At 39.4% G+C, this 15414-nt stretch overlaps 3 protein-coding genes across 7 annotated transcripts in view; 2 read left to right on the forward strand and 1 right to left on the reverse strand.

Moving 5' to 3' along the window:
• The window catches only part of LOC112161462 (signal-induced proliferation-associated 1-like protein 2), a gene marked incomplete in the record, with an annotated part of 101605 nt that extends 96258 nt beyond the window's left edge, over positions 1 to 5347 (reverse strand). For all 4 annotated transcript variants that reach the window (XM_024296566.2, XM_024296565.2, XM_024296564.2 and 1 more), the window contains 1 exon segment: positions 5080 to 5347.
• On the forward strand, positions 5339 to 14708 carry ntpcr (nucleoside-triphosphatase, cancer-related). Of its 2 annotated transcripts, none has more exons than XM_024296568.2 (5): positions 5339 to 5398; positions 11702 to 11864; positions 11958 to 12054; positions 12943 to 13149; positions 14070 to 14708. In XM_024296568.2, exons 1-5 carry the CDS (start codon positions 5344 to 5346, stop codon positions 14145 to 14147), a joined length of 600 nt encoding a protein of 199 aa, XP_024152336.1. In that variant the 5' UTR covers positions 5339 to 5343; the 3' UTR covers positions 14148 to 14708. The 2 variants fall into 2 exon arrangements, with proteins under 2 accessions (XP_024152336.1, XP_024152337.1); XM_024296569.2 differs by lacking the exon at positions 5339 to 5398 and adding an exon at positions 11389 to 11502.
• On the forward strand, positions 6608 to 10259 carry map10 (microtubule associated protein 10). Its single transcript, XM_024296567.2, has one exon. The coding sequence runs from the start codon at positions 6740 to 6742 to the stop codon at positions 8999 to 9001; it is 2262 nt and encodes a 753-aa protein (XP_024152335.1). The 5' UTR covers positions 6608 to 6739; the 3' UTR covers positions 9002 to 10259.
• Positions 14709 to 15414: the final 706 nt, after the last annotated feature.

A 15414-nucleotide genomic window follows, 5' to 3' on the forward strand; every position in this document is an offset into this window, starting at 1 on the left:
CATTGAAGGTTGCTATTGTGTTACGCTAACGTAGCTGTCTTAGACTGTGTTTTTTTTCTCTGTGTTTAATGAGGTTGGGCGATAGTTTAGTTACATTTGTTTTTGCTGTATGTTTCTGTGTAGCAAACAAAGGTTGGCAGTTACAAGTATTGTGAATACGCTAACACAGCTAATGCTTCTAATGTGGCTAACATGTAGCATGCTCCAAAGAAGTTTTAGAGTTATTGTGAACAGTTAAATAAATCTGACAGACTTAACGTTCTAACATGGCAACCATAGACTTTATATAAGAACTGGACTAAGTGACCCCTCCCCCACACCTTCCAAACAGGAAGTATCTGCTGGTCCCACAAAGCCAAAAAATCTGATAGACTAATAAAGAGAATGAAACAGCTATTGCCCAGTCTTTTTTTCATTTGTCAGAACAACCCATGTTCTAACATGTTTTAACATGTTCTAGCTAATCCTATTTTGCTTCATTTCATTTTTGATGTAGCCCAGGTTATAAACTGACCAATCAGATGCCTCAATTAAAGTAGCTGGCCTTGCATTGAATGTTCAAAGTTATTAAAAGATACTCCCAAGCCTACTTTCAGTAGAAGGGGTGTGGCCTTATAACATGCACACTACTGATTGGAGACAACCATAAAAATGTAGACTAAGACCGACACTGACCAATCACGGCTTACTGAGGGGGTCTGGTTCCAACATGGTGACAGACATAAACTAAATTGACTTAATTTGGTTGGAAGTGGAAGTAAGTAATTTAAAATGGGTGACGTCTCACTCACTCAGTCCAGTTCTATACATACAGTCAATGTTGGCCATGCGTGTTCAAGCACCACTTTCAATGATAAGTCTATGTAAATGTGTGTTTCAGGCTTTCACATTCAAAATCACGTCACTAAATACATTTCAACGACCATTTTTGGGTTCTACATACAAAACAAGTGGACATTGAACCCCCATTGAAAGTAAAATCAGGTTGAACTTTGACCAGTCAGGGCCTCTGCTTTGGTAGTGACGTATGGATGGTGTCCCTTACTTCATGGAAGTGCCAACTGTTTGAAAGTTCATCATGGAGGGGAAATTAAGAATTGCAGTTTGTGTCTGGCCGTCATCATATAACACCAAGTCGTTCATATATCAGAATAGAGCTTTGAAAGAAAAAGCCTGGAACAAGATTGGCCAGATTTGCAGAATCTCCTCCCTGCTTGTCCAGTGCGAGCACCGTTGGCTAAACTCGAGTATCGCATGTATGGGATGTTCTTGAGGGCATGCCGCATGCCCAATGTGAATATACCAGTTCAAAAATAGACCATTCATTGACTGTGCGCCCTACAGTGCGGAAATACAGTAAGCCTAAATATTACAAACATTCATAAACCAGTAAAGTGAATGGAAAACATGTATTTTGGGTGTAAGTCAAGCAGACACTGGAGTATTTGTGACCATGTTCAGGCATCTCTCTCCAGGATGGAGCTTAATCCAGACATTTGTGTCAACTCAATAGGTCATGTTCAACGTTCACCATGGAACTGGTTTAAGCTGACTGTCATGATGTTTTTCTGACAGACCACACAACAACAATTCCTGCTAAACACATCCAGAGTCTTACTGATCGCACTAAAACAGAATGGGCTCTAGAATGGCTTTCTATGGGTTTGTTCCATCCACCGTCTCCTACAGTATTTAGCATCTCACTTCTTCAGTGGCTCACTTCTGCAATGCCTGCATTTTCTGCAGCACTTCTGTGATCTGTGCTTGAGTGATATCATCCTGTCTTCTCCATCCTGCAGCCCTTCCTGAAGCTGCCCCACGAGTTTCACTCAAACCTGACGGATGTGACAGCGACAGATTTGGGGGTGTAAATTGAAGCGTGGAGCAGACAGGGATGCTTACAGTGATGGTGAGGGAGCTATTTCACAAAGATAGCACCAACCGATGCCGCTTTTTTTCTGTATTTGCTTTGAAAGATAATAAAGTGCCATTTACCCCTAAAATATGGGATGCAGAATGAAAAAGAAGCCTTTTAAATGCCTTTATCCTCAGATGACTCATTCAAACAGCATTAAGATGTTGCAATTCACCAAAAAAATACGTCACCAGTGGCGACATGTTTCTATCACGTGAAAGATGGGAACAGAGGAGTTGTTAAGTTGTCTTAAACGCCGGAGCAAAACACAGTCACTTGATGCATGTCCCCAGCAGACATGAATGATGAATACTTCAGAAAGAACCGTAAAACGTTGACTCTGAAGCGATGACAGCAGCTCCATCCTATTCAGAATCCTCTAAAGAATCACGCAGAACGCCTGTCATGCTGTTTTCTACCAGATCTGAAAGTTCTGCTCTATTTCCATTGTCATTGTTTCCATTTGGCCACATTTAGGAGCTCCTCTGCAGCCGTGGAACAAGAGATAAATGCGAGGAAAAAAAACATCACCCTAATGACTTCATCTTTGCTCTCTCCAACAGGGACGAAGGGGGCTTAAATCCCCACCATAAATCCAGACTACAATCAAAACAAACGCTGATAGAACGAGGGAGAGCAGAACCGGCAACATGTGATCCTCGTCTGCTGGTTGGTTGGTTTTGAAGCAACAGGATTTGGTTGGAGAGGGTCAGCTGGTGCACACCAGACCAGGTTTTACTGATCCTCATCACATGATGTGGACTCTGGGAGTGAAAAATGGTTTACAGTATCTTAAGAGGAACCAAGCTGGTTTTGAACAGCAGACCATTGGCTTTCACTTCATCTTTTTTTAAAAACTAAATGACCGTTCAGCAGAAAAGTAAAGAACAATTCACATGACAAGGCTGTATCGGATGCACTAATGGGTTGCATAACAAAGTTTTTGCTACTTTCAGCAATTTGTGTTAAGCACTAAAATATTTACAGGCAATTTCTTTGTCAACCCAAATACGAGTAACTCCACTGAGGCGTCTCAGAGTCCACAGAGCAGCAGAGATCCTAAGCAGCTCTGCAGAGATAAGAAGTGGATATGGCCTGTGGGCATGTCACAGGAAACCGTTCCTCCACCAAACCTGACAGGTGCCTTTTTGTTCAGCTGAGCGCACTTTGTGCACAAACTTTATTTTGAGAGACAACCCTATCTGACTCAATTACTCATTCCCTGGTTAGTCATGCAGAAGGAGCCGTTGGAGAGGTGCAGACAGGATTCTTTGCAAAGAATATGCACTCTTCTGATACCTCAAACACACAATCTGCATTTGAGCTAAGCCTACCAGCGTCACCCACACAGCAAAACTACTGAGCAACCAGATGTGCTGCTCCTGGGATGGGGTTTCTGGGTAATTCCATTTCATATCTAAAGACCCACTCTGACAAAAATTGTGTTTTCAACATGTTCTTGTGGCATTTCTCTGATGATAAATGACGTTGTTAAAAATAAACACATTTAAATGTGCATTTGTGAGTATTTCTGACGCAATCCTGGATAATATCTGGGCTGGGGACCAGTTGAGGGACACCCTGACACCAACTGAGGTAACTGAGTGAATAAACAGTGTAATGTGGAGGGGAAGGGGGGCGGGGTTGCTCCTCATCAACAATCCCGCCCACAACTCGGAAGCAAATTTCTAATGAACTGCCGATCTGCAGACATTATGTCCTAGAAAACAACACAGTTTTTAAAATTTTGGCTAAAAAAAGTCAAAATCATAATTAAAGGACCACTGGAAACGCTTTGAAAAATAGATCAAAAGACGATCGGAGTGGAAATTTAATGGAAAAGACAATGGCCTTTACTTTTCTTTAAAGCTAAACTTTAAATTTACTGTTGTGGTAACACAATTTACTAGAGATTTAGCGCAAAATTCAATGAGAAAAACACAAAAAAGAAAAAGTTCAAGCAAAAATTGTTAACCATGTGATGCACTTGATGAATTGGCTGATTCTGGACAGCAGTACTAAAATATTCACACATTACTGGACAAGTCATTCAGGTTTTGAATGTGAGAAGTTAAAGGAGTTGTTTCTGTCTTTCCCATGACAAAGGTAGAAATGTAATGTTTTACTGATGTTACACTCCTGTTGTTCAGCACAACAGAAAACAAATCTTCCCAAGAAAAACTGGTAAACTGGTAAAAAAACTAACATGGTCTTATTGATCCCAACAATCTGGAAGTGGAACATGCTCAGATAAAATATGTCAAACAAAAATGAAAAAAAAGTGAGACATAAGCAGTGGAAGCTTCAGCAGCACTTGGTGGTGTCCAAAGCTTTCCAGTAAGGTCTATTTATTTCTTTGTATCGAGATTTTTGTTTGTGCTGAAGCTAAACTTCCTGCAGGAAGACAGAAAAGGATATTGTGCTGGAGGACCTCCCAGAGGAGGTCTAACACAGGGGGAGTAGAACTATCCTCTCACTCAACCAGCAGAAAGACAAAACTGCACTTGCAGGGTGCAAGCAGAATGCTAGATATTATTTATGGTGAATCCAAACAGAAGTGGGTTAGCGGAAAGAGCTCTTTGTCTGCAACCACTGCTGCAGAAAAAAAAGAAAATTGCACCTAAATAAACAGCAAACACAAAAGCCAATTGTTTGAATAATTAAAAACAAAGCCCACTTTTAGCTTAAATTAAAGCAGGTACCATGAGAACTGGGCTGTAGGATTCACTTTCAGCAGAACTGAGGAGCTTTAATGTCCAGACCAGCTGAGCAATGGCGACTTTATCGCCCCCTACCGTTCACACCCAAGAACAACATAAAGAAATTCATTGAAAAATGTTGACTCCAATCAAACCGCATGACTGTAAATATAGAAAAGAAAAAAGAGAAAAAAATAAACTATTTTTCTGGTTGATATGGTTCTTGAAGAACAAATAGAAGAAAACAACGCTGGTCTATTCATACTTTAAAAAACACACTAAATAAATACAGCAAATAAACAGAAACATGTTGTTTTAATGAGTTTTAAATAGATAAATTCATATTTGATAAGTGAGAGCAACTTTCCTCTTTAACCAGCGATACGTTGTCACTTTCCTCCAGATCTGCCTTCGTTTTTACTTTGCTGTTCGCTCCACAGACAGAAAAATACATTCGGGGCTTACCTTCAAAGGCACGCGGGCTCCCCGCCACGCGCGCGGACAGCTCACCTATCCCCGACAGGTAAAAAAGCAGAGGGAATTGGAGCGGTCGCTCTCTACATCTCCTTCTGTGTAGTCTCAGCCTCCAGACTGAAGTAAGAAAGACCACAGCGATATCCAGCACCTATCCGCGTGATGATAACACGCAGGGACACAGGCTCCGCCCACCCACGCCTGCTAAAGCCCCACTCTGCTCTTTTATTTGTAGTCGGATTTTCACGCTCGCTCATGTCTTGGCGTAAGAATAAATGTGGACAACAAAGGTGGAGAGGAGACAGACAAAGTAAGGTGACCGTTTGAGGGAGGGGGGGTTGGTTTTAGCCCCACAGTGGCCCCCTCTGGTGAAGGGCAGAAAAGTTACCCTCCCAAAGAAATTCTCACTTTAGTTTTGATTTTTGAAACACTTTTCTGACCGACAGCACGTTTTCAGCTCTTTGAAAGGCTTCAAATTCCTGCAAAATGTTTACTTATTTGTGTTTTAGATTTTAAGATTATTCACCATCTTTGAGTTGGACAGATTATTCCAATATAATGGAATTAAATTCAGTTTATTTTGTAACCTCCCTATAAAATAAAACATTATTTGTATTAAAATTATTATCACTTTTATGATTAATGATTTTTTTTTTTCAAAAATATGAAATAGTTTATAACTTTTGAGAAATGTTTACATGGCTTCCTTTCAAAATAAAAGACTGTGTCACACAGGAGTGTCTCAGTGTAAAAAAAGAAATAGTATAGAGCAATATCAGCATTGGAAAAAAAAACATTATTTTGCTGTTTGATGTGCATTTCAGTCTGTAGTTTGTAAATCTAACAAGCTATAATTAAGAGCTACTTAAGTGAACCTCACGGTATTTTTCAAGTCATAAGAAGAATTTGTATTCCTTTAATTTTTTTCAAAAAAAGAAAATATTTATTGTACTCTTGTTTGCCTTAATTTTATGCTCTCCAATTGATTTTCTGTGGCATTTTTTTTTCTACATGCGATATATACTGTCATTTAACTGTTTGTGGATGAGTTTAATAAAATTTGAGTTACTTTACTTTTTCTTTTTACTTTGGAGCCTACTTTTTGCTTTACAGTTAGTTTTTTACAGCTGAAAAAGTTTTATTGCCAGAAAGCCACAATGAAGGAGTAAAAGAGCCACATGTGGCTCCGCAGAGCCCAAACTAAAAGTGATGCAGTTACTATGTATATACCATCTTGTTATATTAAAATGTTCCAATTTACTGTGAAGAACTATTCAGTTGGAGTATTCCCTACTTCACATGTACGTCTATATTTGCTAAACTTATACTTATACTTAAGTATACTTAATATAATGAACTTTAAGTGTACTGTTTTCAGCAAAAGAAATTAGAAAATATTTTACTAACATGCTGTTTAAAATGTGCATGTCTCTTTTATTTAGATCATTTTGTAAAACAATAAGATTAACGCGCTTCTAGCCGCTATTTTTTTTATCGCCATTTAAACTACATTTCCCAGTCATCCCGGCGCGTTTGTGACGTCAAATGCTCGCGTCGGTTGTTTCCATAGCACCGTTCAAAGCTTTTAGCAGCGTTTTTACGGATTAGCGGCGGGTCGTTTGTTTTGCCGCGCAGTTTCTTTGTTGACAGAATGTCCGACGATAATCCGGAGAGTCTGTTTTCACTCCAGCTTTTGGTGGAGAACATCCAGCTGGAGAGACGCTGCAAAGCTGCCCGGGAGCTGGCTCTGGGAGTCAGATTACTGGATTTTCCAACGCTGTTCATTTATCAGCCCCAGAAGAGCGCGCCTGCGCAGAGAGACGACCCTAAACTGTTGGAATATGCGTTTAACAGAGGCAAGTCCTGCTTCTTCAAAATGAATCTGAGTTCATTGCATATCCATCTGACCAGCAGCTCTCTCCATGCTCTGGTGCTGGATGTGACAGAGGAGATGCCCAGATTACTCGGCTCCTGTCTGCTATCAGTGGCTGAATCCATGAACAGAATTTGGCAGGATGTGACTGAACGTGGCTCTTCTCACCCCTCTTCTCACGGAGAACGCAGGATTATTGGTATTTGTAATATCTCAGGGGGAAAAGTTGGAACTATATCCCTGAGCTATAAACTGGTGTATCTGGGAACAAGTTTATTGCCACACATCAGAGAGAAGGGGATTCCTGCAGGGCCCCCTGGCTGTGAGGAGGAGCACCTCCCCACAGACCCACAAAAGCAGACTGAAGAAGTCTTCATTGAAGATACGAATGCTACAAGTGGAGACAGTTTTGAGGAAGAGTTAACTTTATTCTGCCCCCCTCAGCTTTACTATTGTAGCGCTGCTCATGAGAATTGCAAAAGTGAAGACCACAATCTGAACTTTGAAGCTTTTAGGCTCCTTGATTCAGCGTCTGAGAATGAAAACAAGAAATCTGAAAGTCCAACGCCTCAAGGGGTGAAAGTCACAATCGCCCAACAAACGTCAAACAGCCAATCTGCTAGCGGGGGAACCCAGACTGTCCTTAGGGAGGCCTTACGACAGCTGCCTCTCCTAAACGCTCTCGTAGCTGAACTGTCACAGTTGTATGGAGAGAGCCCACACCAGGACTCATCTGTTTACCCCAGGCAGGCGTCCTCAGCTGGACACAAAAACACAACACAGGAACTACCCCAGCCCCTGCACACAAGCAGACAGTCAACCAGTCCTAGTTTATTCCATGTACAACCCTCTCCAAGCAGTTCTAAAACTCACATTATAGTGAAAAAGAACCAGGAAGAGACTTTCCACCAGAATAGAAGCTGCAACAAATCTAACAAGAGCAATCTAGTATACGGGACAACTAAAACATTTAACCTGAGGTTGAAGCAGATTTCCTCCATCAAAGGAAGAAGGCGGGAATGCATGGAAGTAAAAAGTCAAACAGCGCCAAGGACGGCCAAAGGAAAGCTGAGGTCTGACGGAACAATCCTAAGATCCAGCAAAAAAAAGTCATTGTCAAGCCTGAGCCCTGGCATCAATGAAAATCCAGAGACAGAGATTCAGAGGCTCACGATGAACTCTGCGCTGCAGGAAACGAGCACCGTGAGGCAAAAGGCTCAGCGCGGGAGAGGTCGCATGGAACAAGGTAGACACGCTCAAGGAATTTCAGAAAAAGCTCCACGTTCACCGGGAGACTTGAAATGCATTAACATCCCGAGCATGGATACTGACAGCTCGCCCTGGAGCAAAGACAAGCACGAGCATCACAGCAAATCAGATCAATCCGAGTCTGAGCCTGACAGAGACCAAGACAAAATTGAATCTTCCCAAAGCAGCAGACGCGGCAGCACAAAGTTTTCATTTTCAGATGCCAGCGTTCACGAGAGCGAGGAGGTGGACTACACCGACGACTTTGACAATCTAGAATCCAGTGATGCCTGTTCTCCTGACCCCTGGAGCAGTCCTGAGCCCTCCAGGGTCAAGACTCCAAAATCTCCTGACACCAACCGTTCTGAATCTATATCTGAGGGTGTCCAGAGGAGATCCGCCCCTCTTCCTGCTCCTGTTAAAGCACCGCGCTCTCCACATCGGACTCTGATGGAAACTCACATAATCCGACCTCGAACCCATGGCTCAGCTCTCAGTTTTTCCTCTGATGAAGACTGGAACGAGCCGTCGTCTTCACAAACCATTCTCTCTAAAAAACAAATGTTATCAAGAAACAATCAGAAAGCTAGTTATAGTGTGGAGAGCTCTGCAGCAGTAAGTGGAGAAAAGTCCACCCAGAGCGTGGCAGAAGTTTCTTCAGAATCCATTTCCTCATTCTCAGCTCAGGAGGCGGAGGGACTCCAGGATGAGGTTGGGACTCTGGATTTTAGAAAGAACTGTCATCACGTCTCAGAGCTTGTGATCAGCAAACTTCCTGGATACACAATGTAAAGAAACTAATGCAATCTCCTAACATGACAGACTTCCTGATATTTACTGTAAATCTTTGCAGCATCAGGAAAATAGTTTCAAGCACTGGCAAACTTTTGGTTCACTTGTTCTATGAATTATTCAAAGAAGTGAAAATTTAATTCAAATATTTTTTCATTTTTATATTTCATTTAAAAAATCTGAAATAATTTACAGAGCTACTCCAATGATAATTGTTTATTTGGTGTTTTCAACATGTTATTATGATGATAGAGAACATATATTAAAAAAATGTGCTTAAAATGGCATTTCTGAGGGTATTTTTTATTTAAACCATTGTAAATCAGGAGCAGATGCAAAAAATGCAGTTTGAAAAAGGTCACATTTGTGATATGATGCACTGGCCACAAGCTCCTCGCTCCGCTCCACCATGATGCATCCTTTTGTCTTAAGTTACTGGTCAATCTTTGCTCCAAAACTCACCTATGAGGTCTGAGTTAAGATCGAAAGAACAAGGTCCTGAATACAAACGGCTGATATGAGCTTCCTCTGTAGGGTGGCTGGGCACTCGCTTAGAGCGAGGGTGAGAAGCTCGGTCACCCAGAGAGAGCTCAGAGTTGAACCGCTGTTCTTCCATGTCAAGAGGAGCGTCCACCAAGAGCCTCCACCAAGGGACCCTAGACATGACAGACATGTTCCCCTAAAGCAGGGGTCTGTAACCTTTAACAGTAAAAGACCCATTTAGGCTTGCTTATTTTCTACTGATCAAAACTTTGTAGGAGCCGCAAAGTCTTATTTTGATACTGCTCTTCGTTCATTACAATGTAGTTTTTATTAATATGAATTATGCTTCTTTTTTGTCATGAATAAAAACAGAAATATAAAGAGAAACTAGGCTCATAGGATTTCCTTCTGAAATAAAAGAGGCCTTGTGCCAAACAGTCATAACACTGCAGCTCTGGACAGCATAAGAAAACATGAGCTTTAAACTCATAAAAGATCAGACTTTTTCCCAATTTTGTTTTTCTTAGTATTTGAAATCTGTTTTCTGGAGGAAGCAAAGCGCAAACAAAACCTTTTCAAGTAATCAGGAATGTAAAAATCTCGATGAGGAAGAGAAGCAGCTCTACTCTGAGCTCCTTCCAGTTTGAAATAAAAGAAAAGTACTCTTATCAAACGTGTTGTCATATCTTGATCTATTTTTTATAAGAAATACTTTTTATTGGGTATTTTACATTGGGTAAAAATTACCCAGAAGTGATGGTGTAACTTTTTATAGTGAAAGTGTTTTAGGGTTAAAAAATGCAAAACAAATAATAATAATAAAAATCATTAGATTTTAGAAATCAAATCAGTATTTGAAAACACAATAAAAGAAAAAAGAAATTAAAAATGAAATGTTTCAGAAATCAAAAGTAAATTCCAGAAATCAAAATGAAATGTTCAAAACAAACACAAGAACAAACCTAAAAAAGTAGGTGTTATGGAACATTGCTGATTGGATTATGACGTTAAATTTTTGACGTTTGAGTTTTTTTAAATGCATCTTTATATTTCAAATTCTAATAGTTTACTGATCAGTATGGATGAAAAAAATTTAAAAAAAAAAATACTCCAAGTACAACCTCCGTTTAAGAGCAAGACAATTTCCGCTTCCAGCATGAAGTGGAACTCCATCTGCCATCATGTCTGCAGGAAAATAGATTGTTCCTATCTATTCTATAAATGTTCATATATTGGCACGTGCATGTACAGATCGGGTAGCCCTTACAGATCCACTAGCGACACCAAGCTGCAGACAAGATGTCAGATGGAGCTCCACTTTATGCTGGAGGTGGACGTTACCTTTCTCTTAAACGGAAGTTGTGCATGGGTTATTAATATTAATTTTTGTTTGTTTGTTTGTTTTTTGTTAAACTGATAAACAACAAAAAGCTTCTGCCTATTCCTTTTTTATTGTTTGTTTTTCATACTGTTTACTATATGCACAATACAAATGTCAATCTAAACCAATAGACATGAAGTGAACTGAAAAAAGAAAGTATTGTGTCACTTTTGCGAAAGGATTTTATATCAGAGTTTTGATAACAATAACCACTTAAAGTGTTTACAGGAATGAAAATGCTTATAACAGGGAAAATATTTATTTCAGTGCTGGAAAAAAAAAGAAAAAAAAGAAATGTTAAGGATCAGGACTGCAAAATCCTAAAGAGCAGACAACAAATGTTTTCTTCTTTTTTTGTTTTAATGGCAGTTCTCTTGTATTATTTTGTTGTCACATATCTGGTGTTAGGAGTTTTTAATTTATTTATTTTCACTTTTAAATAATAAATATACCAATATTTTCCCCGTTTTTCCTTTAACGGGTATTAGTGAATGCAGTATTAAAAGCTGGTTTGAATGAAGGGAATTAAGAAAAATGTGACGTCACGTGTTACTAGGCAGCTTCACCGAGTTCGCGCATGCGTGGTGTATGTGTACGGAAGCGATGCTGAAGCACGTTTTTCTGACAGGACCTCCAGGTAACTTATAACCCAGTGAGCTTAACGAGGTTACAATGAAGTTTATTGTTAAAAAGCAGCATTTGTTAACTTTTATTAAGGTGTCGTTTTACTTTGAAGGATATGTTCGTGTTGTTAGCTCGTTAAAACAGAACACTTGTTGTTATCTAATCCATTTCCCTGCTTGTAAGTTGTCATTTGTATTCTCCGTTTTTCACAGGTGTGGGTAAAACCACCCTGGTCCAGAAAGCCTGTGAAGCTTTGTTGTCTTCAGGAGTGGGAGTTGAAGGGTTTTACACAGAGGAGGTCAGGGAGGGGGGCAGGAGAGTGGGCTTTGATGTCGTCACGTTGACAGGCGAGAGAGGCCACCTGTCCAGAATCGGGTAGAGAGGTTTCTCATGATCGCATCCAAACAGCCTGCTCCCTTTCATCGTCTTGTTTTGACTCCTCCATGTTTCCTCCTGTCTGTCTGCCAGAGGAGGCGCTGCTGGATCTCACAGCAAACACACAGTGGGACAGTATGTGGTTGACCTGCCATCATTTGAACATGTGGCTCTCCCCCTCTTCACAAAGGTGAGACTTCTTTAAGTTCTCCAATACTCAATAATCACAGACAGTGAAATAATTCGGAATTATTGAATTTGTTGTTTTTAACATGTTCTTGTGGCACGATGTAGGACATATAAAGCTGTAGGAGAAAATATTTGAACCCTTTGGAATTACTTGTTTTTTTTTTGCATAAACTGAACCCACAATTGTGTTAAAATAAAACAAAAATTGGTGTGATTTAAGCAGACAATGTTTTTCTCCATCGTTAAAAAAAAGAAAGAAAAAAGAAGAAATTGAGGTACTCCCAAATTGTTCACATATTTTCTCTTGTAACTGTATATGGTGATCCTCAAGTGGAAATCCCATCAATAAATCACTCGACCTAAAAACAATTTAACAAAACAAAATATATATATATATATATATATTTGAAAAAAGATCCAAAGTTAATTGGACTGGGACTAGTTGAAGTCCCAGTCCCTTCCTAACAGAACACCCCCACCACCAGTGGCGTTTTTAGGGTTGGTGGTGTCGTCTTGCCGTCACTTACCTGGTTAATGCAGCGAGTAAAGTCATCCTGCAATGATGCTGGTACTCTTGGTCCTCATTTTTCCCTTTTGTCTCACTTTTTATTTCTAACGTTTAAAATTCTGCATCCGCAATCAGAAATGATGTAAACTCTCATCACTTTTCATCATGGAAAACGTTTTCCTCCCTTTACAATCCTATATTGGTTTAAGGATACAATTTTAAGTTTTTGTATAAGCTAAATTTGAATTTATAAAATTAAGCATTCACTGCTACAAAGCTCTGGTAGGCTGTAAACATTTTATTGTACAAAATGACAATGATATAGAAAGATACAGAACAAGTATGAAGTAACGACTAAATGATGTGTTTGTTTGTCTCCAGCTCAGGTCAGCAGGTAGCAGCAGCATGAAGGTGTTTGTCATTGATGAGATTGGAAAGATGGAGCTTTTCAGTCAGTCATTTATCAGAGCCGTGAGACAGACTTTGGACAGTCCCTATGTTGTTCTGGGCACCATACCCGTTCCCAAAGGGAGACCTCTCGGTTTGGTCGAAGAGGTTCGGAGCAGGAGAGACGTCAAAGTTGTTCATGTAAGTAAAAATCAGTCTGTGAACATATCTGGGACACTGGCTATAGGACAATGTTTGCATTCTATCTGCTGTTTGGAGGACAGAAGGGTCATGACCCCACATTATCTCCCAGCTTTTGAAGGATTAAGTGTCAATCATGCATGACTGAGTACACAACAAAAGAGCATATCATATTTCAAAATAATTTGCCAGGGAAAACTGGACATTATCATGTAAAATGCGCACTGAGCTCAGCAGATAATAGGTCAGAAAAAGGTTATGAGACAGTCTGGCTGGAAGTCTGTTTTTCTCTTTTATAAACAGGATTAGTAAACTCGCTGATGGACAGGGGGTCAGAGATTAAATACTAAGCATGCGGTTTGATAATCTTAAAGACCCACTCCGATGAAAACAGTGCTTTTGGTGTTTTTAACATGTTCTTGTGACATTTTTCTTGTGATTGAGGATATATATTGAGAAAATTAATCTTAAAAAATGCATTTCTGAGTATTTTTTTGTTCAAATTGTGGAGCAGATTAAAAAATGCAGTTCGAAATAGATTGGATTTGTGACGTAGAAAACACGGTGGGCGGTGGGTCACAAGCTCCATGCTCTGAGCTCGGGGAGGGGAAGTGGGGGCGGTGTTGCTCCATGCCAACTCCATGGTTAATTTCTGATTAACTCCTGCCGCTCTGAAGAAACTATGTCCTGTAAAATGACACAAGTTTTTTTTTTTTTTTTTTTTTTAGCTAGAAAGGGATAATCATAATTTTAAAAAACTATTTGGAATGCTTTGCAAATAGATCAAAAGATGAATGGAGTGGAACTTTAAGGTGGACATGGAATTAAACAGGGGCTTATTTTATTCATCATTTAGTTGGGTGTTTGTTATTGATTATTTATAGCTGCTATTCTAATTATTCCACTCCTCTTGCTTGTAGGTGTCAAAGGAGAACAGAGATGCTCTTCTACAAGACATTTTAACAACTCTGCAGGAGTGTTTAAAACGTGCAGCCTAGTCTGCATGTTTGGAGCTGTCAAAGAAAAAGTGTTTTTGTCAGATGAGTTTCGGTGCGTTCACTCGTATACACCTCACTAACACCAGAGTTTGTGACCTGCACCACACCGAGAAGAGCAGCATCATGAGCTGTTAGTGTGTCACATGCATGTATTTATGTATACATTTCTCCTTTTCTCTACTCATGCTTCCTTAAGTTGGAATGCATGCTGAATAATTGATTGTGAGACAGGAGACGAAGGCAAGTGTAAATACCTCCACATTCTGCTCGGTCTGCAGAACCGCCCCAGATCTGTGCCACATGCTGAAGAGGAGCTTTCAGTCCTCCTTTATTACTCTAAAACTTGATGTGAACATGCATGCAATATTTTTTTATAGAGGACGGCACAAAGCTGAGGCCCAGCGATGGCTTCCGGTTCTTTGCAGCTGCTGTGTCTCGTCCACTTGAAGACTTTGTTCATCGCAAAGCGATCAATGTTTGATGTTGCAACTCTGTGTTATTGTATTTTGTGTTTGCTGTCCCCAGTTCTAAAAAAAAGGAAATGAAGAGTTTGCTTCAAAATTAAGTTTCAGTTTCTCATATTCTAAATTTGTAAAATATTTGAAAACATGTTGTAAATTCATTAGTTTGTTTCCATTTAAGTTTTGAGAAAATGCAAAATCTGATTAAAAAATATTTGTTTGAAATCATTTTTGTAAAGTTTCTGATTGTTTTTGCGTATAAGTAAATCTTTCTTCTGTCATGCTTCTTCATAAACAGTTTAATATAAAAGGTTGTTTTCTCTCGTTCAGGGAACTTCAACATGAATCAACATATTGATTCCGTGAATTATTGCAATACTTGTATCAATTTACAAATACTACCAAGGCGATATTTGATTAATTATTCAAAGGCAAACATGTAGTTCAGTGTCTTTTTTTCTGTTTTCCACCTAAATATTTTCTAAATTACCAAAAGAAAAGCCCCATAAATTTGCCTGGCTAAATGCTACTTGTTTTTTAGCTACAGTTGCAGTGCCTAATGTTCTGATCATTAAATAACATGAATTTTACAATTTTACTTTTGTGAAAAATGTATTTATAATCAGAGAATTCTTAATTCATATTTTAGAAAAAAAAGCATAATATTGTCTGATACTGTCTTGGGATATATTGGGATATGTATCGTATCATGTCACATGTATTGCGATACGTAGTCTTGCCAATACACACTCCTATATTTGACCCATCCTTGACCCGGTTTTGGTTCAAAATGTTTTTGATTTTTA

Source organism: Oryzias melastigma, linkage group LG15 (genome assembly GCF_002922805.2).
Source record: "Oryzias melastigma strain HK-1 linkage group LG15, ASM292280v2, whole genome shotgun sequence".
In the NCBI taxonomy this organism is placed as follows: Eukaryota; Metazoa; Chordata; class Actinopteri; order Beloniformes; family Adrianichthyidae; genus Oryzias; species Oryzias melastigma.